This window comes from Aotus nancymaae, unplaced genomic scaffold (assembly GCF_030222135.1).
Source record: "Aotus nancymaae isolate 86718 unplaced genomic scaffold, 86718_ANA_hifiasm-v0.15.2.pri h1tg000115l, whole genome shotgun sequence".
NCBI classification, from domain to species: Eukaryota; Metazoa; Chordata; class Mammalia; order Primates; family Aotidae; genus Aotus; species Aotus nancymaae.
Window position 1 is genome coordinate 10633484 of NW_026988530.1, and position 24159 is coordinate 10657642.

General features: G+C 35.4%; 1 protein-coding gene across 3 annotated transcripts in view; it reads left to right on the plus strand.

Moving 5' to 3' along the window:
• Window positions 1–23246, plus strand: part of LOC105720595 (DExD/H-box helicase 60) — a 104483-nt gene extending 81237 nt beyond the window's left edge. For 2 of the 3 annotated variants that reach the window (XM_012457209.3, XM_064371036.1), the window contains exons 31-38: window positions 6695–6799; window positions 7167–7308; window positions 8208–8329; window positions 13682–13829; window positions 14966–15108; window positions 17209–17360; window positions 18662–18724; window positions 22017–23246. In XM_012457209.3, the coding sequence (XP_012312632.3) occupies window positions 6695–6799; window positions 7167–7308; window positions 8208–8329; window positions 13682–13829; window positions 14966–15108; window positions 17209–17360; window positions 18662–18724; window positions 22017–22116 (975 nt within the window). In that variant the 3' untranslated portion in view covers window positions 22117–23246. Of the gene's footprint in view, window positions 1–6694; window positions 6800–7166; window positions 7309–8207; window positions 8330–13681; window positions 13830–14965; window positions 15109–17208; window positions 17361–18661; window positions 21399–22016 lie in introns of those variants that run through there. The other variant, XM_064371037.1, reaches the window with a different exon arrangement.
• Window positions 23247–24159: the final 913 nt, after the last annotated feature.

Below are 24159 nucleotides of genomic sequence, written 5' to 3' on the forward strand. Positions count from 1 at the left end.
TCATCTACATTAGGTATTTCTCCTAATGTTATCCCTCCCCAATCCCCCTACCTCCTGCTATCCCTCCCCCAGCTCCCCTTCCCCTGACAGGCCCTAGTGTGTGATGTTTCTCTCCCTGTGTCCATGTGTTCTCATTGTTCAACACCCACCTAAGAGTGAGAACATACAGTGTTTGGTTTTCAATTCTTGTGTCAGTTTGCTGAGAATGATGCTTTCCAGCTTCATCCATGTCCCTGCAAAGGACATGAACTCATCCTTTTTTATGGCTGCATAATATTCCATGGGGTATATTGCCACATTTTCTTTATCCAGCCTATCATTGAGGGGCATTTGGGTTGGTTCCAGGTCTTTGCTATTGTAAACAGTGCCACAATAAACATACGTATGCATGTCTTTATAATGGAATGTTTTATAATTCTTTGAGTATATATTCAGTAATGGGATTGCTGGGTCAAATGGTATTTCTATTTCTAGATCCTTGAGGAATCACCACACTGTCTTCCACAATGGTTGAACTAATTTGCACTCCCACCAACAGTGTAAAAGCATTCCTATTTCTCCACATCCTCTCCAGCATCTGTCTCCAGATTTTTTAATGATTGCCATTCTATCTGGCGTGAGATGGTATCTCAATGTGGTTTGGATTTGCATTTCTCTAATGACCAGTGATGATGAGCTTTTTTTCATGTTTGTTGGCTGCAAAAATGTCTACTTTTGAGAAGTGTCTGTTCTTATTCTTCACCCACTTTTTGATGGGGTTGTTTGTTTTTTTCTTGTAAATTTGTTTAAGTTCTCTGTAGATTCTGGTTATTAGCCATTTGTCAGATGGGTAGATTGCAACATTTTTTCCTATTCTGTTGGTTTCCCGTTCTATGTTGGCTGCATGTATGTCTTCTTTTTGAGAAGTGTCTGTTCCTGTCCTTTGCCCACTATTTAGTGGGGCTATTTGCTTTTTTCTTATAAATTTAAGTTCCTTGTAGATTCTGGATATTAGACCTTTGTTGGATGGATAATTTTCTTCCATTTTGTAGGTTGTCTGCTCTGACAGTTTCTTTTGCTGTGCAGAAGCTCTTGAATTTAATTAGATCCCATTTATCAAGTTTTGCTTTTGTTGCAATTGCTTTTGGCATTTTCATCATTGTATTCTTCCATGTTCATGCTGCTGATAAAGACATACCTAAGACTGGAAAATTTACAAAAGAAAGAGGCTTAATAGACTTACAGTTCCATGTGGTTGGGGAGGCCCCACAATCATGGCAGAAGACAAGGAGAAGCAAGTCACATCTTACAATGGAAAGCAGCAGGCAAAGAGAGAGAGAGAGCTTGTGCAAGGGAACTTGTCTTTTTAAAAGCATCATATCTCATAAAACTTATTCACTATCACAAGAACAACATGGAAAGACTCACCGCCATGATTCAATTACCTCCCACCAGTTTCATTCCACAACACATGGGAATTGTGAGAGTTATAATTCAAAATGTGATTTGGGTGAGGGCACAGCCAAATCATATAATTCCACCCCTGGTCCCTCCCAAATCTCATATTCTAATATTTCAAAACCAATCATGCCTTTCCAGCAATCCCCCAAAGTCTTAACTCATTTCAGCATTAACTTAAAACTCCACAGTCCTAAGTCTCATCTGAAACAAGGCAAGTCCTTTTTACCTATGAGCCAGTATCATCAAAAGGAAGTTAGTAACTTCCTAGATACAATGAGGGTACAGGCATTGGATACATACAGTCATTCCAAATGGGAGAAATTGACCAAATCCAAGGTGCTAAAGGCCCCATGCAAGTCCAGAATCCATCAGGGAAGTCAAATCTTAAGGCTCCAAAATGATCTCCTTTGACTCCATGTCTCATATCCAGGTCATACTGATGCAAGAGGCGGGATCCCATGGCCTTGGGCCGCTCCACTCCTGTGGCTTTGCAGGGTGTAGTGCCCCTCCTGGCTGCCTTCATGGGATGGTGTTGAGTGTCTGTGACTTTTCCAGGCACATGGCACAAGCTGTCGGTGGATCTGTCATTCTAGGGTCTGGAGGATGGTGGTCCTCTTCTCACAGCTCCACTAGGTGGTGCCCTAGCAGGGACTCTATGTGGGGTCTCCAACTTCATATTTCTCCTTTGCACTGCCTTAGCAGAGGTTCTCCATGAGGACCCCATCCCTGCAGCAAACTTCCCCCTGGACATGTAGGCATTTCCATACATCCTCTGAAATCTAGGCAGAGGTTCCCAAACCTCAATTCTTGATGTCTGTGTACACACAAGCTCAACATCACATGTAAGCTGCCAAGGCTTGGGGCTTCCACCCTCTGAAGCAAGAGCCTGAGCTGTACCTTAGTCCCTTTTAGCTGGATCAGCTAGGATGCAGGGAACCAGATCCCTAGACTTTACACAGCAGAAGGACCCAGGGCCTGGCCCACAAAACCATTTTTTCCTCCTATACCTCTGGGCCTGTGATGAAAGGAGCTGCCACAAAGATGTCTGACATGTCCTGAAGACATTTTCTCCACTATCTCGGTGATTAATGTTTGGATCCCTATTACTTAAGCAAATTTCTGCAGCCAGCTTGAATTTCTCCTCAGAAAAAGAGATTTTCTTTTCTATCGCATTGTCAGGCTGCAAATTTTCTGAACTTTTATACTCTGCTTCTTATAAAACTGAATGCCTTCAACAGCACCTATTTTACATTTTGAATGCTTTGCTGCTTAGGAATTTCTTCTTCCAGATACCTTAAGTCATTTCTCTTAAGTTCAAAGTTCCATAAATCTCTCAGGCAGAGGCAAAATGCTGCCAGTCTTTTAGCTAAAACATAACAAAAGTCACCCTTGCTCTTGTTCCTGAGAAGTTCCTCATCTCCATCTGAAACCACTTCAGCCTGGATTTTATTGTCCATATCATTATCAGCATTTTGGTCAAAGCCATTCAAGAAGTCTCTAGGGAGTTCCAAACTGTCCCACATTTTTCTGTGTTCTTCTGAGCCCACCAAACTGTTCCAATTTCTGCCTGTTACCCAGCTCTAAAGTCACTTTTACAGTTTTGGGTATCTTTTCACCAGTGCCCCTATTAGTCTGTTTTCACACTCCTGATAAAGACATAAACGATACTGGGAAATTTACAAAAGAAAGAATTTTAATGGACTTACAACTCCACATGGCTGAGGAAGCCTCACAATCATGATAGAATTCAAGGAGGAGCAAGTCACAGCTTACAATGAATGGCAGCAGGCAGAGAGAGAGAGAGAGAAAGAGAGAGAGAGAGAGCACTTGTGCAGAGGATCTACTCTTTTTTAAACCATCATATTTCATGAGACTTCTTCACTATCATGAGAACTTCATGGGCAAGATCCACCCCCATGATTCAATTACCTCCTGCTGGGTTCCTTCCGTGACATGAAGGAATTGTGGGAGTTACAATTCAAGATGCAATTTGGGTAATTACACATCCAGACCACATCAATCATGAAATCTTTGTCCGTGCCTATGTCCTGAATAGTATTGCCTAGGTTATCCTCTAGAATTTTTATAGTTTTTGGGTTTACCTTTAAGTTTTCAATTGATCTTGAGTTGATTTTTGTAGAAGATTTAGGAATAAGGTCTAGTTCAATTTTCTGCATATGGCTAGCCAGTTCTCCCATCCCCATTTATTAAATAGGGAATTCTTTCCCCATTGTTTCTTTTTGTCAGGTTCATTGATGATCAGATGATTGTCGATATATAGTCTTGTTTCTGAGTTCTATTGTTTTCCAGTGGTCTATGTGTCTGTTTTTGTACCTGTACCATGCTGTTTCAGTTACTGTAGCCTTGTATTAATGGTAGAAGCCAGGTAGTGTGATGCCTCCAGCTTTGTTCTTTTTTCTTAGAATTGTCTTGTCTCTATGGGCTCTTTTTTGGTTCCACTATGAATTTCAAAATAGTTTTTTTTCCAATTCTGTGGAGAATGTCAGTGGTAGTTTAATGGGAATAACACTGAATCTATAAATTACTTTGAGAAGTCAGGCCATTTTCACAATATTGATTCTTTCTATGCATGAGCATGAAATGTTTTTCCATTTGTTTGTGTCCTCTCTGATATCCTTGAGCAGTGGTTTTTAGTTCTCCTTGAAGAGGTCCTTCACTTCCCTTGTTAGCTGTATTCCTAGGTTTTATATTCTCTTTGTAGCAATTGTGAAGGGAAGTTCATTTGTGATTTGGCTCTCTGTTTGTCTGTTGTTGGTTTATAGTAAAATGCTTGTGATTTTTGCACATTGATTTTGTACCCCGAGATTTTGCTGAAGTTGCTTATCAGCTTAAGAAGCTTTTGGGTTGAGATATTGGAGTTTTCTAGATATAGGGTCATGTCATCTGCAAACAAGACAATTTTTTTACTTTGTCTCTTCTTCTTTCAATATCGTTTATTTCTTTCTCTTGACTGATTGACCTGGCCAGAAGTTTCATACTATGTTGAATAGGAGTGGTGAGAGAGGGCATGCAAATATTTTATCAAAATATCTTTTTTTTTTTCTGCATACAGAAAGCAGTTTTCATAGATCAAATCTTTTCTTTAGAGGAAAAGATGTTCTTGTCACAGTCTATGAGGTTCTGCAGAATCTGATCTCTTGTCAGATTGTAGAGCTCACTTCTTCCTCTTTCCTGCATGGCCTGCTACCCATTCCATGAACACTCCAGGCATATTCCTGTCTAAAGACCATAGCTCCTGCTGTTTCTTCTGCTTCTAAGATATTTCCTGTGACATATGCATCACCTCACTCCCTTACCACATTAAATTCTTTGCTCTATCATCACTTACTGAAGCCTACCCTCACCATGACTTCTAAATTGTAAACGTTTCTCCTGTCTGCTGCATTGACAATGTTCCTTATTCAGTTCAATAGAGTTCTCATCACTTACCATGTAACAACAAATCTATCTAACTATGTATCTATTTGCATTGACCTATCCTTCTTTATGTCTATCATCTATCTTTCTATCCATCTACCTACCTGCCTGTATCTATCTATCTATCATCTATGTATGTATGTATGTATGTATGTATCTATCTATCTTCTATCTACCTACCTTTCTATCTATCATGTATTTTTCTATCATCTGTCTTTCTATTCATCTATCTGTCCACATTTATCTACATCTGTCAATCATCTATCTACCTATCTATTATCTATCTTTCTATCTCTATCATGTTTTTATGTATTTTCTCTATATTTCCCATTAGAATGTAAGCACTTCAAGGCCAATACTTTGTCTGATTTTCTGATGTAGACATTCAGTAAATATTTGTAGCATGACAATAATTTTAGGAAGATGATCAATTTTTCTAAAGAAGAAGTGATCTGTTGTGGGTTTTTCTATTTTATGATTTTGGATGCATCTATCCAAATCTGATGGTTTGCCAAGCAATAGGATGTATGAAATTTCTTCTGGCTTCGCTCTATCCATCTAAATGCTAATCAAATACCCTTTTAAATCTGAGCTGGATGAATAGTTTTTGACCCAAACACTAGTGTTTAGCAGATCTACATCTATGTAGTTTCTGGACTGAAATGTCATGTTCTACTTTTGCCGTTCTTACTCACACATTGATATATGGATGACATTAATCACAATAAACTACAGTATGCAATGCCATCAGAATTCTTACCATCTTAGTATGACTTTACATATAAGGTCTGTATCTCTGTGGTTATAGTGAACCACCATGAAACCCTCACTCCTTACTACTCTGCTGTTTTCTGACTACTGCCATCTTGGACTCAATGTGGCACATGAGAGAGAAGAGGTTGTAAAAAAATGCCATATATGGTGCCCTCAAAAAGTATCATCCTACAGTAAGGAGATGGAAAGTGCACTCCCTTCTTCCACCCTTCCTCTTTCTCCTTTTCTCATTCCTTCCCTTTCTCCCTCTTCCCTTCCTTTTCCCTTCTCTTCTTTCCATCTCTCCTTTCCTACTTCCTTCATCCCTCCCTCCCTCCTTCCTTCCTTCTTTCCTTCCCTCCCTCCTTCCCTCCTTCCCTTCTTCCCTCCCCTCTCCCTCCCTCCCTCCCTCCCTTCCTTCCTTCTTCCTTCCCTCCCTCCCTCCCTCCCTCCCTTCCTTCCTTCCTTCTTCCTTCCCTCCCTGCCTCCCTCCCTCATTCCTTCCTTCCTCCTAGTCCACTAGTCTTATAATTATAAGTAGAGACTCTTTCTAGGTTCTATAACCCTCAGCCTTAAAGACAGCTCAGTTTCAATTTTGGTGATGCTGGGATTTTTTTTTTTTTTAATTTCATAGACATTTTAGTGAAAGTTGAAAGATACATGTACTTTGATGCAGTTTTACACTGGAAAACAAGCAATATTTTTGTCACATTGGTTGAAATCAACCTGGTTACATATTTTTGCAACAACACTGCTGAACATGGGATAACATATCTTTTTTCTTCTAGCACAATTTAAAAGCTATAAGCTCTAAAACTGGAAAGGCTTTTATAATCAGACTGTTTGGCAGTATTTTCATTTCTGACAATTCTGTATGTGTGCTCTGTTTTGTTAAAGAAAGGATATGCCATGTAACACTATAAAACAAATACATTGAATTTTATCTGATACATTTATAATATCTGTGTGGTATAAGAGACATTGATCTATCCTTTATTATCATTTTCAAATATATTTCATAACACTTAATGTTGTGTGTCTAAAACTACTCCTTTCTTTAAAGGTGCTATCAGTGCTAAAGCATTCATTGCTGTCCTTCAAGCAACCCAGAGCCATGGACATGTTAAAACTTTACTTCTTGTTTTCTTTGCAGTTCCTGGTGAAAGAGGTATGTATTAACTACACTTTTTTTGTGGGGAAATATCATTGCTACTATCTAGATTTCTTACCATGCTGAACTAATTGTAGCTTTTAGAAGGTTCTATCCAATGACTGATATTACTTATAAATGGTATAATTATAAAAGTAAAAGTTACAAATATTTCTTATATATTTGTATATAAGATATATATTTATATAATGTAATATATAAATATTAAATATTTATGTAATAGCCAGGGAAAAGTTACAAATATTTCTTATATTGGCATTAAATACTATTTTAAACTGGTACTTAATAAGTTACTTATTAATTATCTGTGAGTTATTATTGTGGTGAGTTGACTCAAACTAATAAATTGTTTTTTGTTCTTTAGGGCTATTTAGATCAAGGAGGTAATCCTATGGGGTTTGCTGGACTTGTATCACATTTGCATTATCATGAACCTTCTAATCTTGTTTTTGTCAGTTTTCTTGTAAGTGGCCTTTTCCATGATCTCTGTCAGCCAACCAGGAAAGGTAAGCTTCAGATTTTATATATCTACGTAGAGACAGAGTACAAAAATAGCAACAGATTTGCAGAAAGCCAAGACTTCAGGAATATTTTTCATAAAGAGAAAATAAAATTAATATGTAGATTATTTATAGATCTTCAATTGACAAAATAAATATCTACTCATACATATTATAGGATAGTCAGCTATATTTTACAACACATATTTAATGCCTCCAAAGTATTAGCTTCAGTGATTCCTTGCCTCCAAGTTTAACATACTAAATAACATAAACTTTTCAGAAAATATTTTCTTCTAATTAAATACAATATATAATCACCATAGTAAAAGGATATAGGAAAGAATTAAGTTAAAAATAAGAAAATTACTCATAATTACACTATCCACAGTTAATCACTGTTAATATTTGTGAATATTTTCTTCCAATCATATTTTCTTTAATGATTACTATATAGTATACCTAAATAGCAGATATTATATTAATAGTTCAATTTAGAATCATATCTTCCCCTAAAAATACCAAAATTTTACCCACATTAAGTAAATTTTAAAATACATTTTATTTAATACATTTTTTATTAAAATCTTTGATTTTTACGTTTAAACACTAGATCTATAAGGTATTCTTAAAATCACTAAGACTAAAGTGAGGAAAATCTAGGCAAGGAAATAAGGCAATTTGTGTGGGATGATTAGGATCCAAATTAGGGCATAGGTAACAAGAACGTAAAAGAAGGCACAGATAAAAACTGTTAGCAGCTAGGTAGTAACTCTTCAATTGCTGTATTTGTCATACATTTTTAGTTTCCATGAAATTAAATGTAATATGACATTTCATTTAAACATGAATAAACTAGAATTATACCCTTTTATATTTACAAAGAGATACTTTGTTTTCTATAGGCTCAAAACATTTTTCTCAAGACGTTATGGAAAAGCTAATGTTAGTATTGGCACATCTCTTTGGAAGAAGATATTTTCCACCAAAGTTCCAAGATGCTCAATACGACTTTTATCAATCAAAGGTAAAATGTATGATTCTGATAAAATTTAGTAATGTAAAATCACTAAATAGATCTTACCTAAAATGACTCAGCAGCAGTAAAATTGCAATTCAAAGGACAGTTCTTTCTGTAATCAGTGTGATATTTAATCTGTAATTCATGTCTCCCTCTGTAAAGCTACCAAAAAGTTCAAGCCTTTGTGAAAAAACACGATCAACATTTTACTCATGTTTTTCATCTGATTGTATCAAATTATAACATCAGGTGACTAAAAAAAATATTTTCTAATTATACATTTAAGTGAAACAACTATCTTTATCACCAAATATACTATTCTTTTAGGATCCTTTTACCTTAGGTAAGACTATGGAAGGGAAGTATATGTTGTGAATTATAATGTCTTCTCTGAGAAAATATTAGAATAGTTATCTAAGAAATCATTCCTTGACTCACAGAGACCAAAAAACAGAGAAGTACTTTTTAAATTTTATTTGTAATATGCAACATTTTCTTTGGTTATGATTCTCTACCATCAGATCGACATCAAATACTATTACTATTATAATTCCCTAGAATAAAATGGGATATGCTGGTTTATACTAGATAACCTTAGTGAGAAGGTGCTATGGAACAAAACAAAAAGAGTTACTATATATCTTCTAATCCCACAATGTTGGATTACAAATCTGTGCTCTCATAGAATGTCCTCTAGAGCAGTGAACACATGCTCTAACCTATCATCTTCACACTTTTCACCACCCTTACATTTTTGAAACAATTATTTAATTGTTCTGTTTAAACAAATTTATATTTAACTTAGAAAATTCAGTATCTCTATTTTGAAAATAAGATCATGATAAAAATACACTTTTCTGGGTAACAGACAGATCTGCATAAAATGTTGGAGTGCTACACCAAATGACTGAAAAATAGGCCAGACATGGTGACTCCTGCCTGCAATCCCAGCACTTTGGGTGTCAGAGATGGGAGGATTGCTTGAGCCTAGGAGTTTGAGGCCAACCTGGGAAACATAGGGAGACCCCATCTCTAAGAAAAAGAAAAAATTAGATAATAATTTCTAAAGTCCCATATATTAAATAAAAACTTACTAGAGAAAAGGATCTGGGTCTGCCTTCATGGATTGGTTTGTATCCCCTTCAAGACATTTTCAAAGCCATCTAGGACTGGAAAATTAAACAGCAGTTTAGGAAGTGTACAGGAAAGAGGTGGATCTTCAGTAGTGTTTTTATATTTGAGAAGACTAAGACCAATTAGCCTCGTTCTCAAAATCCCAAGAAAGTCATGACCTAGAAAGAATGACAAAGCAGATATAGAATGAGGCTTATTAAAACTGTAAAACAGTACCCACTGCAGTCTGCCCTTGAATTGAGGTGATCATACCTTCACTCTCTTGGCTAAATATGAAAATGGGGGCATTCACCCTGGTGAAAGATAACATCTAAAGCCTGTAAAGTCCTTTGAAAACAGTTTCTGGTGCAAAATCAAAACCAAAAATAAAACCTGAAAAGGTGAGTAAGCATGAACATATGACCAATAAGCAGGAAGAAAAGAGGTTGATGATTGTAGATCCATACATGATCCAGACATTAGTGTTAGCACATAAGGACTTTAAGTATGATTAATATGTTTAAGAAAATAGGAGGAGAGGCAAAACTTGGTAAAAGGATGGATATTTTTAGTAGATAATTAGAATGTGTAAAACTAAATGGACATTCTAGAACTGAAAATACAATATTTTCCTTTCAGAACATGCATTTCAGAAGTTATGATCTGTAAGTTGACAATTAGCATAATAGAAAGCATCCAAAGTATAGCACAGAGATAAAAGAAATTTAAAAAATCAGACAGCATAAGAAACATGAATCACACTGAAAAAGTTTAATGTATATATAATGGGAGTCGCAGAAAGAGAAGATGGAGAAAAATGGCCAAATATATTATCAAAAAGATAATAGCTGGGAATTTTCCAAAGCTGGTAAAAGATAGCTCACCATAGTTTTAAAACCCTAGTCAACTTCAGGAAGAATAAATATAGAAAAACACTAAGCTAAAACTGCTTAAAACACAAAGAGAAAATCATAAATCACCTAGGACAGAAATAAAGTGATGCATTTCCTTCTGAGAAGCAATAATGAGAATGATAGATCTCTTTTTAATCAAAATAATGGAAGCTAGTGGACAATGGCACAATATTTTGTTGTTGTTGATTCAGATATTTTATATGCAAATACACACATTCATCAGATATACACATATATAAACTCTCAGTTATACATAACTAGAATCATATTAAACATACTATTTGCTTTTTTATATTTATATCAAAGATACTTTTTCAGATGACCACATATGAATTTTTTGGGGGGATTTTAAAAAATTTCAATAGTTTTTTGGGAAGCAGTAAGCATGAACACATGACCAATAAGCAGGAAGAAAAGAGGTTGATAATTGTAGCTCCATAAATGATCCAGATGTTAGTGTTAACATATAAGGACTTTAAGTGTGATTAATACATTCAAGAAAATAGGAGGAGAGGCAAAATCGATAAAATGATTTTATCAATTTTGATAAAATTGGTTTGGTTATACGTGTAAATTCTTCAGTGGTGGTTTCTGAGATTTTGGTGCACCCATCATCTAAGCAGTGTACACTGCACCCAATGTGTAGTCTTTTATCCCTCACCCCCTCACACCTTTTCCCATGAGTCCCCAAAGTCTATTGTATGATTTTTATGCCTTTGTGTCCTCAGAGCTTAGCTCTCATTTATATAAGTGAGAACATACAATGTTTGGTTTTCCATTCCTGAGTTACTTCACTGAGAGTAATGGTCTCCAACTCCATATAGGTTGCTGTGAATGCCATTATTTTATTTCTATTTATGTCTGAGTAGTATTCTATAATATATATGTAAGAAATTTTCTTTATCCACTCGTTGATTGATGGGCAATTAGGCTGGCTCCATATTTTTGCAATTGCAAATTGTACTGCCATAAACATGCCTGTGCAAGTATCTTTTTTGTATAAAGACTTATTTTCCTCTGGGTGGGTACCCAGTAGTGGGATTGCTGGATCAAATGGTAGATCTACTTTTAGTTTGTTAAGGAAACTCCACACTGTTTTCCATGGTGGTTTTACCACTTTGCAATTTCACCAGCAGTATAAAAGCGTTTCCTTTTCACCACATCCATGCTGACATCTATTATTTTTTGAGTTTTTGATTATGGCCATTCTTGCAGAAGTAAGGTGGCATTGCATTGTGGTTTTGATTTGCATTTCCCTGATAATTAGTCATTTTAAGCATTTTTTCATATGTTTCTTGGCCATTTGTATATTTTCTTTTGAGAATTGCCTATTCATGTCCTTAGCTCACTTTTTGTTGGGATTGTTTTTTTGTTGCTGATTTGAGTTCCTTGTAGATTCTGTGTATTTAGTCCTTTGTTGGATGCATAGTTTGCAAAGATTTTCTCCCACTCTGTGGATTGTCTGTTTACTTTGCTGATTATTTCTTTTGCTGTGCAGAGGGTTTTAAATTTAATTAAGTCCTGTCTATTTATCTTTGTTTTGGTTACATTTTCTTTTGGGTTCTTGGTCATGAAGCCTTTGTCTAAGCCAATGTCTAGAAGGATTTTTCCAATGTTATCTTCTAGAATTTTTATGCTTTCGGGTCTTAGATTAAATCTTTGGTCCATCTTGTATTGATTTTTGTATAAGGTGAGAGATAAGGATTCAGTTTCATTCGGCTACCTGTGGCTTGCCCAACTATCCCAGCACCATTTGTTGAATAGGATGTCCTTTCCCCACTTTATGTTTTCGTTTGCTTTGTCAAAGATCAGTTGGTTGTGTTTGCCTTTATTTCTGTGTTTTTTATTCTGTTCCATTGGTCTATGTGTCTATTTTTCTGCCAGTACCTTGTGGTTTGGTGACTGTAATGGTATAGTATAGTTTGAAGTCAGGTAATGTGATGTCTCCAGATTTGTTCTTTTTGCTCAGTTTTGCTTTGGCTATGTGGGATTTTTTTGTTGTTGTTTTGTTCCATATGAATTTTAGAACTGTGTTTTCTAGTTCTATTAAGAATGATCATGGTAATTTGATGGGAATTGTGTTAAATTTGTAGAATGCTTTTGGCAGTATGGTCATTTTCACAATATTGATTTTACCCATACATGAGCATGTTTCAATTTGTTTGTGATGTCTGTTATTCTTTTCAGCAGTGTTTTGTAGTTTTCCTTGTAGAGGTCTTTCACCTCCTGGCTAGGTATATTTCTAAGTATTTTATTTTATTTTATTTTTTGTAGCTATTGTAAAAGCGGTTGAGTTTTTGATTTGATTCTCAGCTTGGTCACTGTTGGTATATGGCACAGCTGCTGATTTGTGTACATTAATATTGTATCCTGAAACTTAACTGTATTCATCAATCAGTTCTAGAAGCTTTTTGAATGAGTCTTTTCCAAAATGCTTTTGAAAGCATTTCCCCCGGGAATGTTTTCAACTTTTCCCTGTAAAGTATAATGTTGGCTGTGAGTTTGTTATAGATGACTTTTATTACCTTAAGTTATGTCCCTTCTATGTCAATTTTGCTGAGGGTTTTAATCTTAAAGAGATGCTGGATTTTGTCAAATACTTTCTCTGCATCTGTTTGGATGATCATGTGGTTTTTAATTCTGTTTATGTGGTGTATCACATTTATTGACTTGCATATGTTAAACCATCCCTGCATCCCTAGTATGAAACCCACTTGATCATGATGGGTTATCTTTCTGATATACTGTTGGATTCTGTTAGCTAATATTTTGTTGAGGATTTTTGCATTTATGTTCCTCAGAGATATTGGTCTGTAGTTTTCTTTTTGTTGTTGTTATTTCATTTCCTGGTTTGGATATTAAGATACTTCTCTTTCATGAATATGAGTGAAAAAAAAATTAACAAATTATTAGCAAAATGAATCCAGTGAGAGTTTTAAAAACCCTCATAACAAAGTGAGATTTATTCTAGGCATGCAAATGTACTTTGTCTCATTGCTTGCTATTCAAATGTGTCACTAAGAGTCTTTGAAATATTTATAAGTCTAATGCTATTTGAGGGCATGCTTCTATTTAAAAGTCGTTTTGATTCAGTATGTTAAAATATATTTTTAAGGATAAAGAGTAAGGTATTTGTTTTCATAATTGCAAATAGAAACAGAAGATGAATTTACCTGAATTTTACCAGTGAAAAATAAAACAATAACATTATTGAATAAATATTAATAGATAACTATAGAATTATATTGCCGTGTTTTTTACCTTTTTTCTTCCAAAGATTCAGTTTTGAAGGAAAGTAAATAGATCTCGCTGAAAATTATTTGGCTTCTAGGTGTTCCTTGATGATCTCCCTGAGGATTTCAGTGATGCTTTAGATGAATATAACAGGAAAATTATGGAGGACTTTTCCACTTTCCTACAAATTGTTTCCAAACTGGCTGATATGAATCAGGAGTATCAACTCCCATTGTCAAAAATCAGTAAGTATATTTTACCTCCATTGTGGAAAAAATTTGAAGAATAAATAATCTTGCCTAAGCATAATTTATTCTGGAAGAAGAGTGGAACCCCATTATCCTGCCTTCAAGTGAGGAGATTCCTTTTGCTTTCTAAAGAAAAAAATTGTGCTTATTAGACATTAAAAGGGCAAAAGAGACAGAAACTAAGTAGGGCCATTTATAACCATCTTGTTAAGTGTTGCTTCAGGGTCAAGCCTGGAAAATACAGAAAGTCATCTATGAGATGAAGAGAAACTAGAGACTAATTCTGTTACTCTGTCTTGAGAGGAACTATGCTTAGTGTTCATAAACATAGACTCTGAGCATCTTTCCTGGGTCCAAACTCTGGCTGTGACTTCTTAGCTGTGAGATCTTGAGTGAGAGACTCCACCCTCATGCTTTAGTTTTCTGAACAGACATATGAGAAAGGGAATACATTATCTACCTAGTTTTGATGAGTGTTAAATGATCAATTTATTATATATGAAGATTTTAAAATAATGTTTATCACATGGTTAACACTCTTAGCATTTGCTCTTCTTCTCATGAGCTAATAGATGGAAGCCTTCTAAGGGAAAATGGACACGAAAAAGTGAACATCACAGATGGGGTGAGATTGGAGTCTGTGAATATTTTGCCTCAATTACAAATTAGAGCCCAGTTTGAATGTCTGATCTATTTTACATTTATAAGAATATAAATGAAAAATATATTTATTCTCATGCACTACTTCCAAACTTACTAATAGTGGCTGCATGATTTCAAGAAAGATTCTGAAGCCAAATCTGAGTTCAGTAAGAAAAAGTACAAAGGTAATAACTATAATTCTCTGATAAGAGTACAATTTAAATTTAGTCTTTCATTTCTTATTGATTAAAGCAAATAAAATGTAATACAAAGTTTTATAATAGTGATACAAACATTAATAACCAACTTGCATTTAATGTATTCTGTGCCAAGCTGTGCTACTCACCGTATGTGATACAACTTACAAAACATTTCAGTCTTCATTACATGAAGCTGAATGGCTCCCATTGTAACATGGTCTAGAGAAAATATCTGAGGTTTGACAATTTGGCTGAGTTCAAAACTAATCTATTCCTAACTATTACGGTCAGAATTCACAGGTAAAGAATGTGAAGACTCCCAACTCGTATCTCATTTGATGAGCTGCAAGGAAGGAAGAGTAGCAATTTCACCATTTGTTTGTCTGTCTGGGAACTTTGATGGTGATTTGCTTCAACTGGGAACTCCAAACCATGTAAGTGAAGAATGGGTTTTATTAATAAAAGGTGTTTGAGAAAGAATGGATTTATATTGCTAGGCAGCTTAGAAAGAACTTCAAATTTCCCTGATTATAAAGGAAAAAAAAAAATCTGGGCGTATCAACAGATATTGGTGCTCTTGAAGCCAGTATGATTTCAGTTTCTCAGAACTGGCCTGAGGACACTACTCAGGAGTTTTGAGGCACCACTCCTTTTCTTCCATCTCTGAAGACTCTGCTAATATTGACACAGGTTTGCTATGGAAATAGCACATAAAACTGTCTTTAAGCTTTCTCAGTACTGCTATAAATGCTGTGAATATGACTTATAGTCCGCATCCGTGATGCCTAAAATGGAATGCAAAGAACTAGACACATTTGGAGGATCCTGGATAATTCATATGAATGTTGAAACTTGTTGAAATTTAATTTATATTTTAATACAAAATTTGAGAAAAAATGTTTTATTACATTTGATATTATGGATTGATATTGGTGTCTGAACTCTATTTTATTCCAAAATCATAGTCCTCTATAACTTAAAGTAATTTTGGAAATGATATACCCCTTGTGCATTTTAAATAAGCACATACATTTTTATCCTAAATTTAAATACTTTCTAATGATATAGTTTTTAGTTTCAAATAAACGTTGGTATGCTGAAACCAATGAATCATTCTTTTAATTGTATAAAATGGAGTATCAACAAGAAAGTGTTTTTACACCCATAGTCATTAAGTTAAAAACAAGTCAAGAAAAACTTTTTGTAGGGATTTATAAATTTGCAGTTATTTTTCTGTTGAACTCACATTTTTTTTCATATTCCCTCACATAATTTACCTTACCCAACTCACTTTATACAAATTTACTTCAGTAAGTTATAACCTCTTAAAATTGTTTTGCTTTTATTATTTATTATATTTTAATATAATGTTAAATATATATACAAATATGTACTTTTATAGCACACAGATACACTATAAAGCCTCGAACTAAATGGACACCATGTACTAAGGATGCATGTGCTCCTCCCATGTTTAATTTTCTTGTCTCCCTCTTCCCCCAGGCCATCAACCTTTCTAAACTTTGTGTTTTTCATTTTCCTTTTTAAAAACTACATATTAGGAAACACCTTTTTGTATTTATTTGCTTGAATTTTATGAAAAGTGAAGTAAGTTACTTCAGTCTCCTGGAAGTCGCTTTTATTTACATTCAATGCTATGCCTTAAAGTTTATCCCTGTTACAACATCAAACTCTCCTTTACTTTTACTACTTAATAATACTTTATAGTGTGAATATCAAAGAGCCTTTTGATCTATTCTCCGGTTTTGAATGGTTGTGCTTCATTCTAGTCTTTGCTATCACACAAAGGGTTGCTATGGATGTCTGGTGCATATATGCAATAGTTTCTCTTAGGTATTGATTTTCTGGGTTAAAATAACTTTCTGAGTCAGATAGGAATAAGAATATTCAACTATTAAACTTTTCAAGTGACTACCAACTCATTTAAAAAGTAGTTGTGCCAATTTACACTCATACTAACAGTATGCTAGAGTTCTGTTGATCCTGTACAGTATAGTTTGCAAAAAAAAAGAACAGACATGGAAAAACTGTTTGCCTTCTTGTTTTCACTTTCCTTCTTTTTGTCCCTCCTCCTTCTTCCTCCTTTTTTTTTAAATTTAGGTAATTGGGTTCCAAAGATTGTTAAAGTTCAGTTGAATTATTTTCTTGTTATGCATAAGCCTCTAACTGATTGATACTCTGTTTACAAGTAAATTTCCACCACCAATAAGGAGAATAAAATGATGTTAGGTTTTCTTTCCTAGTGAGTGTGTCTATAGTCTAGTGAGTGGTTGGTTGAAAGTGTTATCAGTGTTTTGTGGAGGCAATAATCTTTATGGGGTGGAGCTGAGCCTCTCTCCAGGCTTGCTTAGGATGGTGCTACTACAATGTGTGGGTAAGACGCCCTCTTCCTTCACAGCGAAGAATGGCTTTAAAAATCGTGACTAAAGGATGTAACTACAAAGCACCACATAAGAAATTATAAACCTTCTTTATACATGAATAATACATGAAGAAGAATCGTATTTTCTCAGGTTACTCTAGGCACAATCGGTGTCAATCGCTCTCAGGCTCCAGTGCTGTTGTCACAGAGATTTGATAACCGAGGAAGGAAAATGCCGCTTAATGCCTATGCCCTGGATTTCTACAAACATGGCTCCTTGCTAGGATTAGTCCAGGATAACAGGTATGTCCTCTCTGTCTATGTCTCTCTGTCCCCCCATCTCCGTCCCTAATGAATTAATTTAATGAATTTTAAGGAAGAATCATCATTACAGTTTCAAGTATAGTTTAAATCATGCTAAATATACTAGATTTTTTTTTTGGAGACTAATGGCAAGAGAGAATAACAAATTCAGTATTATTTTTGTTTGTGGTTTTCCAGCAAAATCTTGGCACTTAGGCCGGCTCACATGACATAATGCTGTACTCTAAAGGTATAAACATCTGCATATGCTCGTAGATATATTTTTATTTATTACTATCCTATTTATTCATTAATATAAATTTTAAAACTGTATAAATAGTAACAAATAATGCCTTGCTCTCCAACATTTGAGAAGAGTAGATATAGGACTGAGTACATGACAATTGTTTTAGTTCTGTGGCAGAAAAAACGTTTTCAAAAATAGTAACCAGGAGTAAACCCTCTTGGATTTACCTAGGATGAAGAAATTGACTTGGACCACACTTGTGAGGCGGGGGATTCTGTCACACCAAAGCAGGAAACCTATTTATTTTTTTTTGAGATGGAGTCTCACTCTGTCACCAGGCTGAAGTACAGTGGTGCGATCTTGGCTTACCGCATCCTCCGCCTCCCAGGTTCAAGTGATTCTCCTGCCTCAGACTCCCAAGTAACTGGGACTAACTGGGACTACAGGTGCACACCACCACACCCGGCTAAGTTTTGTATTTTTAGTAGAGTCGGAGTTTCACCATGTTGGCCAGGATGGTCTCAATCTCTGGACCTTGTGATCCACCCGCCTCAGCCTCCCACAGTGCTGAGATTCTAGGTGTGAGCTACCACACCCAGTCACCAATTTATTTTTTACATAAAATTTTGAGCAATCTTTACTGAATTAAGGTGTTAAGAAATTCTGACAATCTTCAAAGATGTTGAGCACTGTTTTGAAAAAAAGTGACTCGTGAATAAAGCAGCTATGACATTAGTAAATAATACATCTGTTTCTTTTGAGTCTCTAGTTCCAATTTACCCTCCTGAGTTTTACTTTTCTATTTTAGTTATCTCCTGAGATGTCCAGCCTCCTATTTTTATTGATTATCTATGGTTGTGAAATTTCACTTCTTGAATTCATAATCACCATTGCCATAGATTAAATCAATATCTGGGAGTCTGTGACAGAAATGATTATTGGAAATAGATCTTGACAGACAAAATAGCTTATCAATAAATCCAACATTTAAATATGAAATAAGATGTTCTTTAATATTTTGTGTTATTAATTTTCAAAATGTTGTTTTACTTAGGATGAATGCAGGAGATGCTTATGATTTGTTGAAGGATTTTGCACTCATCCTTAAATCTATCAGGTGTGTTGTGTATTTAAATACTGATTTTAGAGTTTTTAATAATTTATTTATAATTTGAAAAATGTTGCACTCTTACTATAAGCCATGTACATGAAAGTGCCTTTAAGGTTCTTATGTGCGATGCAGTTCAGCTCCCCAAAAGCTCTGCAGAAGGTCTCCTCAACACCTGTGGCGTTATTTCTATAATAGAATGAATTCCAATGTCTATCTGAGATGAAGTTTCATCCAGACTACAGTCTCAGCCCCAGGCATCATGCACTGACAGGCAGCAATAGTTTTGAATACTTCACTGACTCCTGGATCCTTGTATTCTCAATTGCCACAAGCAATGTGTGTCAAGGACATGATATTTCAGAGGGCTCCTTAAGGCTCCATCAGATCTCCGGTTTATATTCTGTTACATACTTTGACTTTCTTGTTTTCTCCAGTGTTTTCTCCAGGCTCCATCTGACTCTAATCTCTCATATTGGCCTTCTATTTTCATCTTTAACAAAACCTAGTGGGGTCCCAAGCAATACCAAACTTTATTTGGGTACCTCATTCTTAGGCTCCATTGACCATCTAATGTTGCTTAGTTAAATGTCCATCTTTCCGAAGCCTTCAATCTGCATGCATCTCAATAGTTTATGGGTGTTGCTTTGCCCTGTTACTTTTTAATTTGACACACATCTCTCCATTATTAGGTTCTTGCTAATCAAGTCTTGTTTTATATCTTGGATTTGAGCAGAATTAGACCTGTTTGGACTTTTCATACAGAGTGTAAAACTTTTGGGAGCAGAAGGAAACTGGTTTGTTCACTTGTATTATCTCTAGATAGGGTGTTCTTTGAGTGGCTTGTAGTTACTCAAGTTATAATCTCCAGAGCAGCCTAAGAAACTCCACAGACTTAGAAGCTGTCTCTAAGGCTTGGCTGAGGAAATCACTCATTTATGCATCATCTAAGAAGTATTGAAGCATTATTGGTATGAGACACACTTCTAAGCATGTGAGCTATAAAGGATCATCAAAAAACAATTTTTTTTTTTTTTGAGATGGAGTCTTCCTCTGTTGCGCAGGCTGGAGTGCAGTGGTGCCATCTTGGCTCACTGCAGCCTCTGCCTCCTTGGTTCAAGCGGTTCTCCTGCCTCAGCCTCCCAAGTAGCTGGGACTACAGGAGCCCATCACCACACCTGGAAAATTTTTTATATTTTTAGTAGAGACGGGGTTTCACCATGTTGCCCAGTCTTGTCTCAAAATTCCTGAACTCAGGCAATCTGCCCACCTTGGCCTCCTAAAATGCTAGGATTACAGGTATAAGCCACCATGCCCGGCCAAGGGATCATTAAATTGATATACCTGCTAAAAAAAAAAAAAAAAAAAAAAAAAAACTCTTAACAGTGTAGTGAAAGAAACTGACTTACAGACCTTCCAAACACAGCCAGGGCTGTGATGACAGATAAAGGAATGGCTAACTCTATTTGCATTCAAAGAAAGAGTCTCACATAAAGTAGTTTTTTGACTAAGCCTTTAATTATGGGGAAGAAGAAATAGTATTTTCAAAGTATAGCAATGAGAACGGGCCTGATGTGTCAGGGAAAGACTCCAAGCTTACTACATCGGCATGGAGAATATGAGGATTTGACAGAGATGGGGGAAGATGCCAGGTTGTTGTAAGAGACTTTAAATGGAATTTGGATCTATAGCAGGAAAGTCTATATATTCACATTAAGAAGTTTGGCCTTCATCTTCTGAGCAATGTGTGGACAGTGCATAAGCATGAGGGTGGCCTGAGCATTCAGACTGTATATGCGGCAGAAATGTGTAGGTGCAAAGACTGCAACAGTCGTGCAGGTAAAAATGAGTAAAGGTCTGAATTAAGGGAATTGAAATATGCAGAAGCGTGATCAAAAAAGTATTTAAGAGGTAAAATTCAAGAAATTGGTAAAAAAAAAATTTATGCAGTTGGTAAAGGTGACCAAAGTTTCTATTTTTTGTTAGGGGTGCATGGGAAACAAGGGTGAGCATGACATTTGAGGATGAGAATGAAAACTCATGAGTTAGAATTTATACTGCTCACATTACATCTGGGAGATATCAGTCAGGAGGAAGTGTTCAGTAGTCACAATTGTAAGTCTGTAACTCAGAAAGAAACTTGGTGTAACTCAGATCTGATCAATTTTTGTGGTCGGTTAGTGATGACACTAGAAAAAAACTGGAACTCTAGTGGAAACAAGTTAGGTGCAAATAATAAAACGCTGATAAGATGTCAGATCATGATAGCTTTCAGCCCTTGATCAGCCCAACTGTACTGTTCTTTTTGTATTTATTCTCTCCTTTTTTGTTACCTGTATATTAGTTTCTTAACGCTGCTGCAACAAATTACCACAAACATAGTAGTTTAAACCAACACAGATTTATTATTTTACAGTTCTGGAGGTCAGAAGTCCAAAATGTGTCTTAATGGGCTCAATCCAGTTGTCATCAGGGCTGCATTTCTTTCTAGAGACTCTTAAGGGACAATCTGCTTTTTTATTGCCTTTTCCAACTTTTAGAGGCTGCCAGCATTCCTTGGCTTGTGGCTCCCTTTCATCTCCAAAACCAGCAATGTTTGGTAGACTCACACTGCATCATTCTGACTCTCTCCTGCCTCACTCTTCCACTTATAGGGACCTTTGAAATTACACTGAACCTGCCCAGATAATCCAGGATTATTTTCCCATCTCAAGGTCAGCTGATTAGCAACTTTAATTCATTTAATTCCATAATTCATTCCCCTTTGCCGTATAACTTAACCTATTCATCAGTTTCTGGGGAATATGATGTGCACCTCTTTGGAGGTCCATTATTCTGCTTACCATATCTTGTTTTCCTTATCTTTTTACACATCTAGTTAAAGAAAGGAATATTTGTCTCATCATAGATGTAGCTGCCTGTGGGTTTCAGTATACAGTGACACAGTATCATAAATAACACACAATGATTCCACAAGAGATACATAGAGAAAAGAAAAGGAATTGGTGTTGTTGCACTATTGAAGGAAGAAGGGATCAAGTTATGTGGAATTTGATGGCCTCTCAGGCCCTCTTGGTGGTAGTCATGGAGAAAAAATGCATGGGGGTTGTTTTGTTATCTTTCAAAAAATTTTACACAAGATTTTTTAGGAGAAATATGTTTCTTATCATTATTCCTCATATTTGGCTAACATAATTTCATCATCTAATGGGATTTACTTACTTCTGCCTACCCAAGGAAGCCTTTCTTAAAATATTCAATCTCACTAAAATGGGTCTTATATTTTTTTCCCCATTTGCAGTGTTTCCTTGCGTGAGCTATGTGAAAATGAAGATGACAACGTTGTCTTAGCCTTTGAACAACTGAGTACAACTTTTTGGGAAAAGTTTAGCAATGTCTAAAACAAAGTCTATGCAAACCACTTAAAAATAATTCTGAAGTAGTTTTTCAGGTCATACTTTTGATTCTCATGGCTCTTGCCAGAAATACATTATGATGAAGTGGAAAAGAGGAAGCACTTTGCAATCAAACAGAGTTGCAATCAAACGTGCCGTGTTCTATCATGAATAGTCACAAATTGCTCAGTATACCTGAATCTTGGTTTCTGTTTATAACTGAGTAATAATGCTTATGTCTCAGGTAGTTTGAGGATTGACTAAGAAAATGCAAGAATCTCCTATGTGACTGAATAACAATTTTTAGACTGTGAAGCCAAAGTAAATATTATATTCTCATTATTTTTATCCCCAGCATCAATATTTATAAAATGTTTATTAAGGCTAGACAAAATGATTATAGTATCCTGAAGCTGAAATATATTCTCTCCAATTAACATAAATATGGTTACATAAGTTAGCTATACTGCTATTGAGATAGTATTTTCTAGTAAACTTAAACTAGTTTTTAAACATATAAATGGGAGTTTTGGTATATATTTTGTGATGATTTAACAAAAATATAGTGAATGATTTGCTTTATTGTAATTGTATATAAGTGACTGGAAAACCACAAAGAAATAAGATGGGTTTGATCTGTTTACCATTGTGTTAAATATATGCATCTATCAATACACTTGCACAATGTATTCATTATATACATTGTAATTTATATGTAATAATCTTGCCTCTTTACCATTAGCCTCAGGTCACAGTTCTAGAATCTATTTTATGTTGTAAACTAAAACATAAAACTTTTAATTCTCAGAGCAAAAAGTCTGCTATCTCCTACCACCCAGATGTCCTACTGAAAGATTATCTCTTGTATGCTATTTTTAATAAATAGATTACCTTGTCTTAGAATAACACCTGTTGTTCATTTTGTCTGGAGATACAAAAATATTCTGATTTCTTACTAAATCATCATTTCATGTACCATATTATAGGTCTAATCCAAAAAGGATGAGTTCATGTCCTTTGCAGGGACATGGATGAAGCGGGAAACCATTATTCTCAGCAAAGTATCACAGGAACAAAAAACCAAACACTGCATATTGTCACTTATAAGTGGGAGCTGAACAATGAGAACATATGGGCACAGGGAGGGGAACATCACACACCGGGGCTTGTTGGGGGGGTTGGGGACAAGGAGAGGGATAGCAGGGGCTGGGGGGGATAGGGGAGGGACAGCATTAGGAGAAATAACTAATGTAGATGATGGGGTGATGGATGCAGCAAACCACCATGGCATGTGTATACCTATGTAACAAACCTGCACATTCTGAACATGTACCCCAGAAGTTAAAAAGTATAATAATAAAAGAAAGAACTAAAATGTTTTTTATTGCCTGTTAATCTGTACTCAAAACAATGGTACACAATATTAATATATTGTCATGATGGTTTCCCCTCTTTGTAGTTTCATGAGTCTGATTGAGACATGAAGATTTTTTTTTCCATATTACTGAGCCAATCTGACTTCTTAATTTTTAGGAGGAAAATTAGATTTATTTTTTTACAACCTAGAATCTTCTAAAAAGAGGGTAGTTATACCTAACCACCTTGAGGTGGGTCCAATGGGCAACTTTCTTTTTGTTTTTTAGCAAAAACTTTAAGTAGTAACCTGTAACAATTTATGAAGAATGATTTTATACAGAAGCTCTAAAAGCATTTTATGTTTATTTGTGGCAATAAAATGTAATTTTTCTTTTTAAGAAACGTGCAGAGGCCTTGGTGAGATTTGCTGGAGAATAATTATGATGGCCACAGTTCCTTCCCATCCTTTTCCTGAGAGGGGAAAAATCGTATTGTCATTGGGCCTTACAAGATGTCCTGCAATAGCCAATTATTAAAATTATTTATTTTGAGAAATTTGCAGATATATGTAGTTATAAGAAGCAATACACAAGAGATCCTGTATACCCTTTGCCAGGTTTTTCAAGCGGTAACAGCTTGCATAATTATAGTGTAATATAATATCAGAACCAGGAACTTAACACTCAATGATCT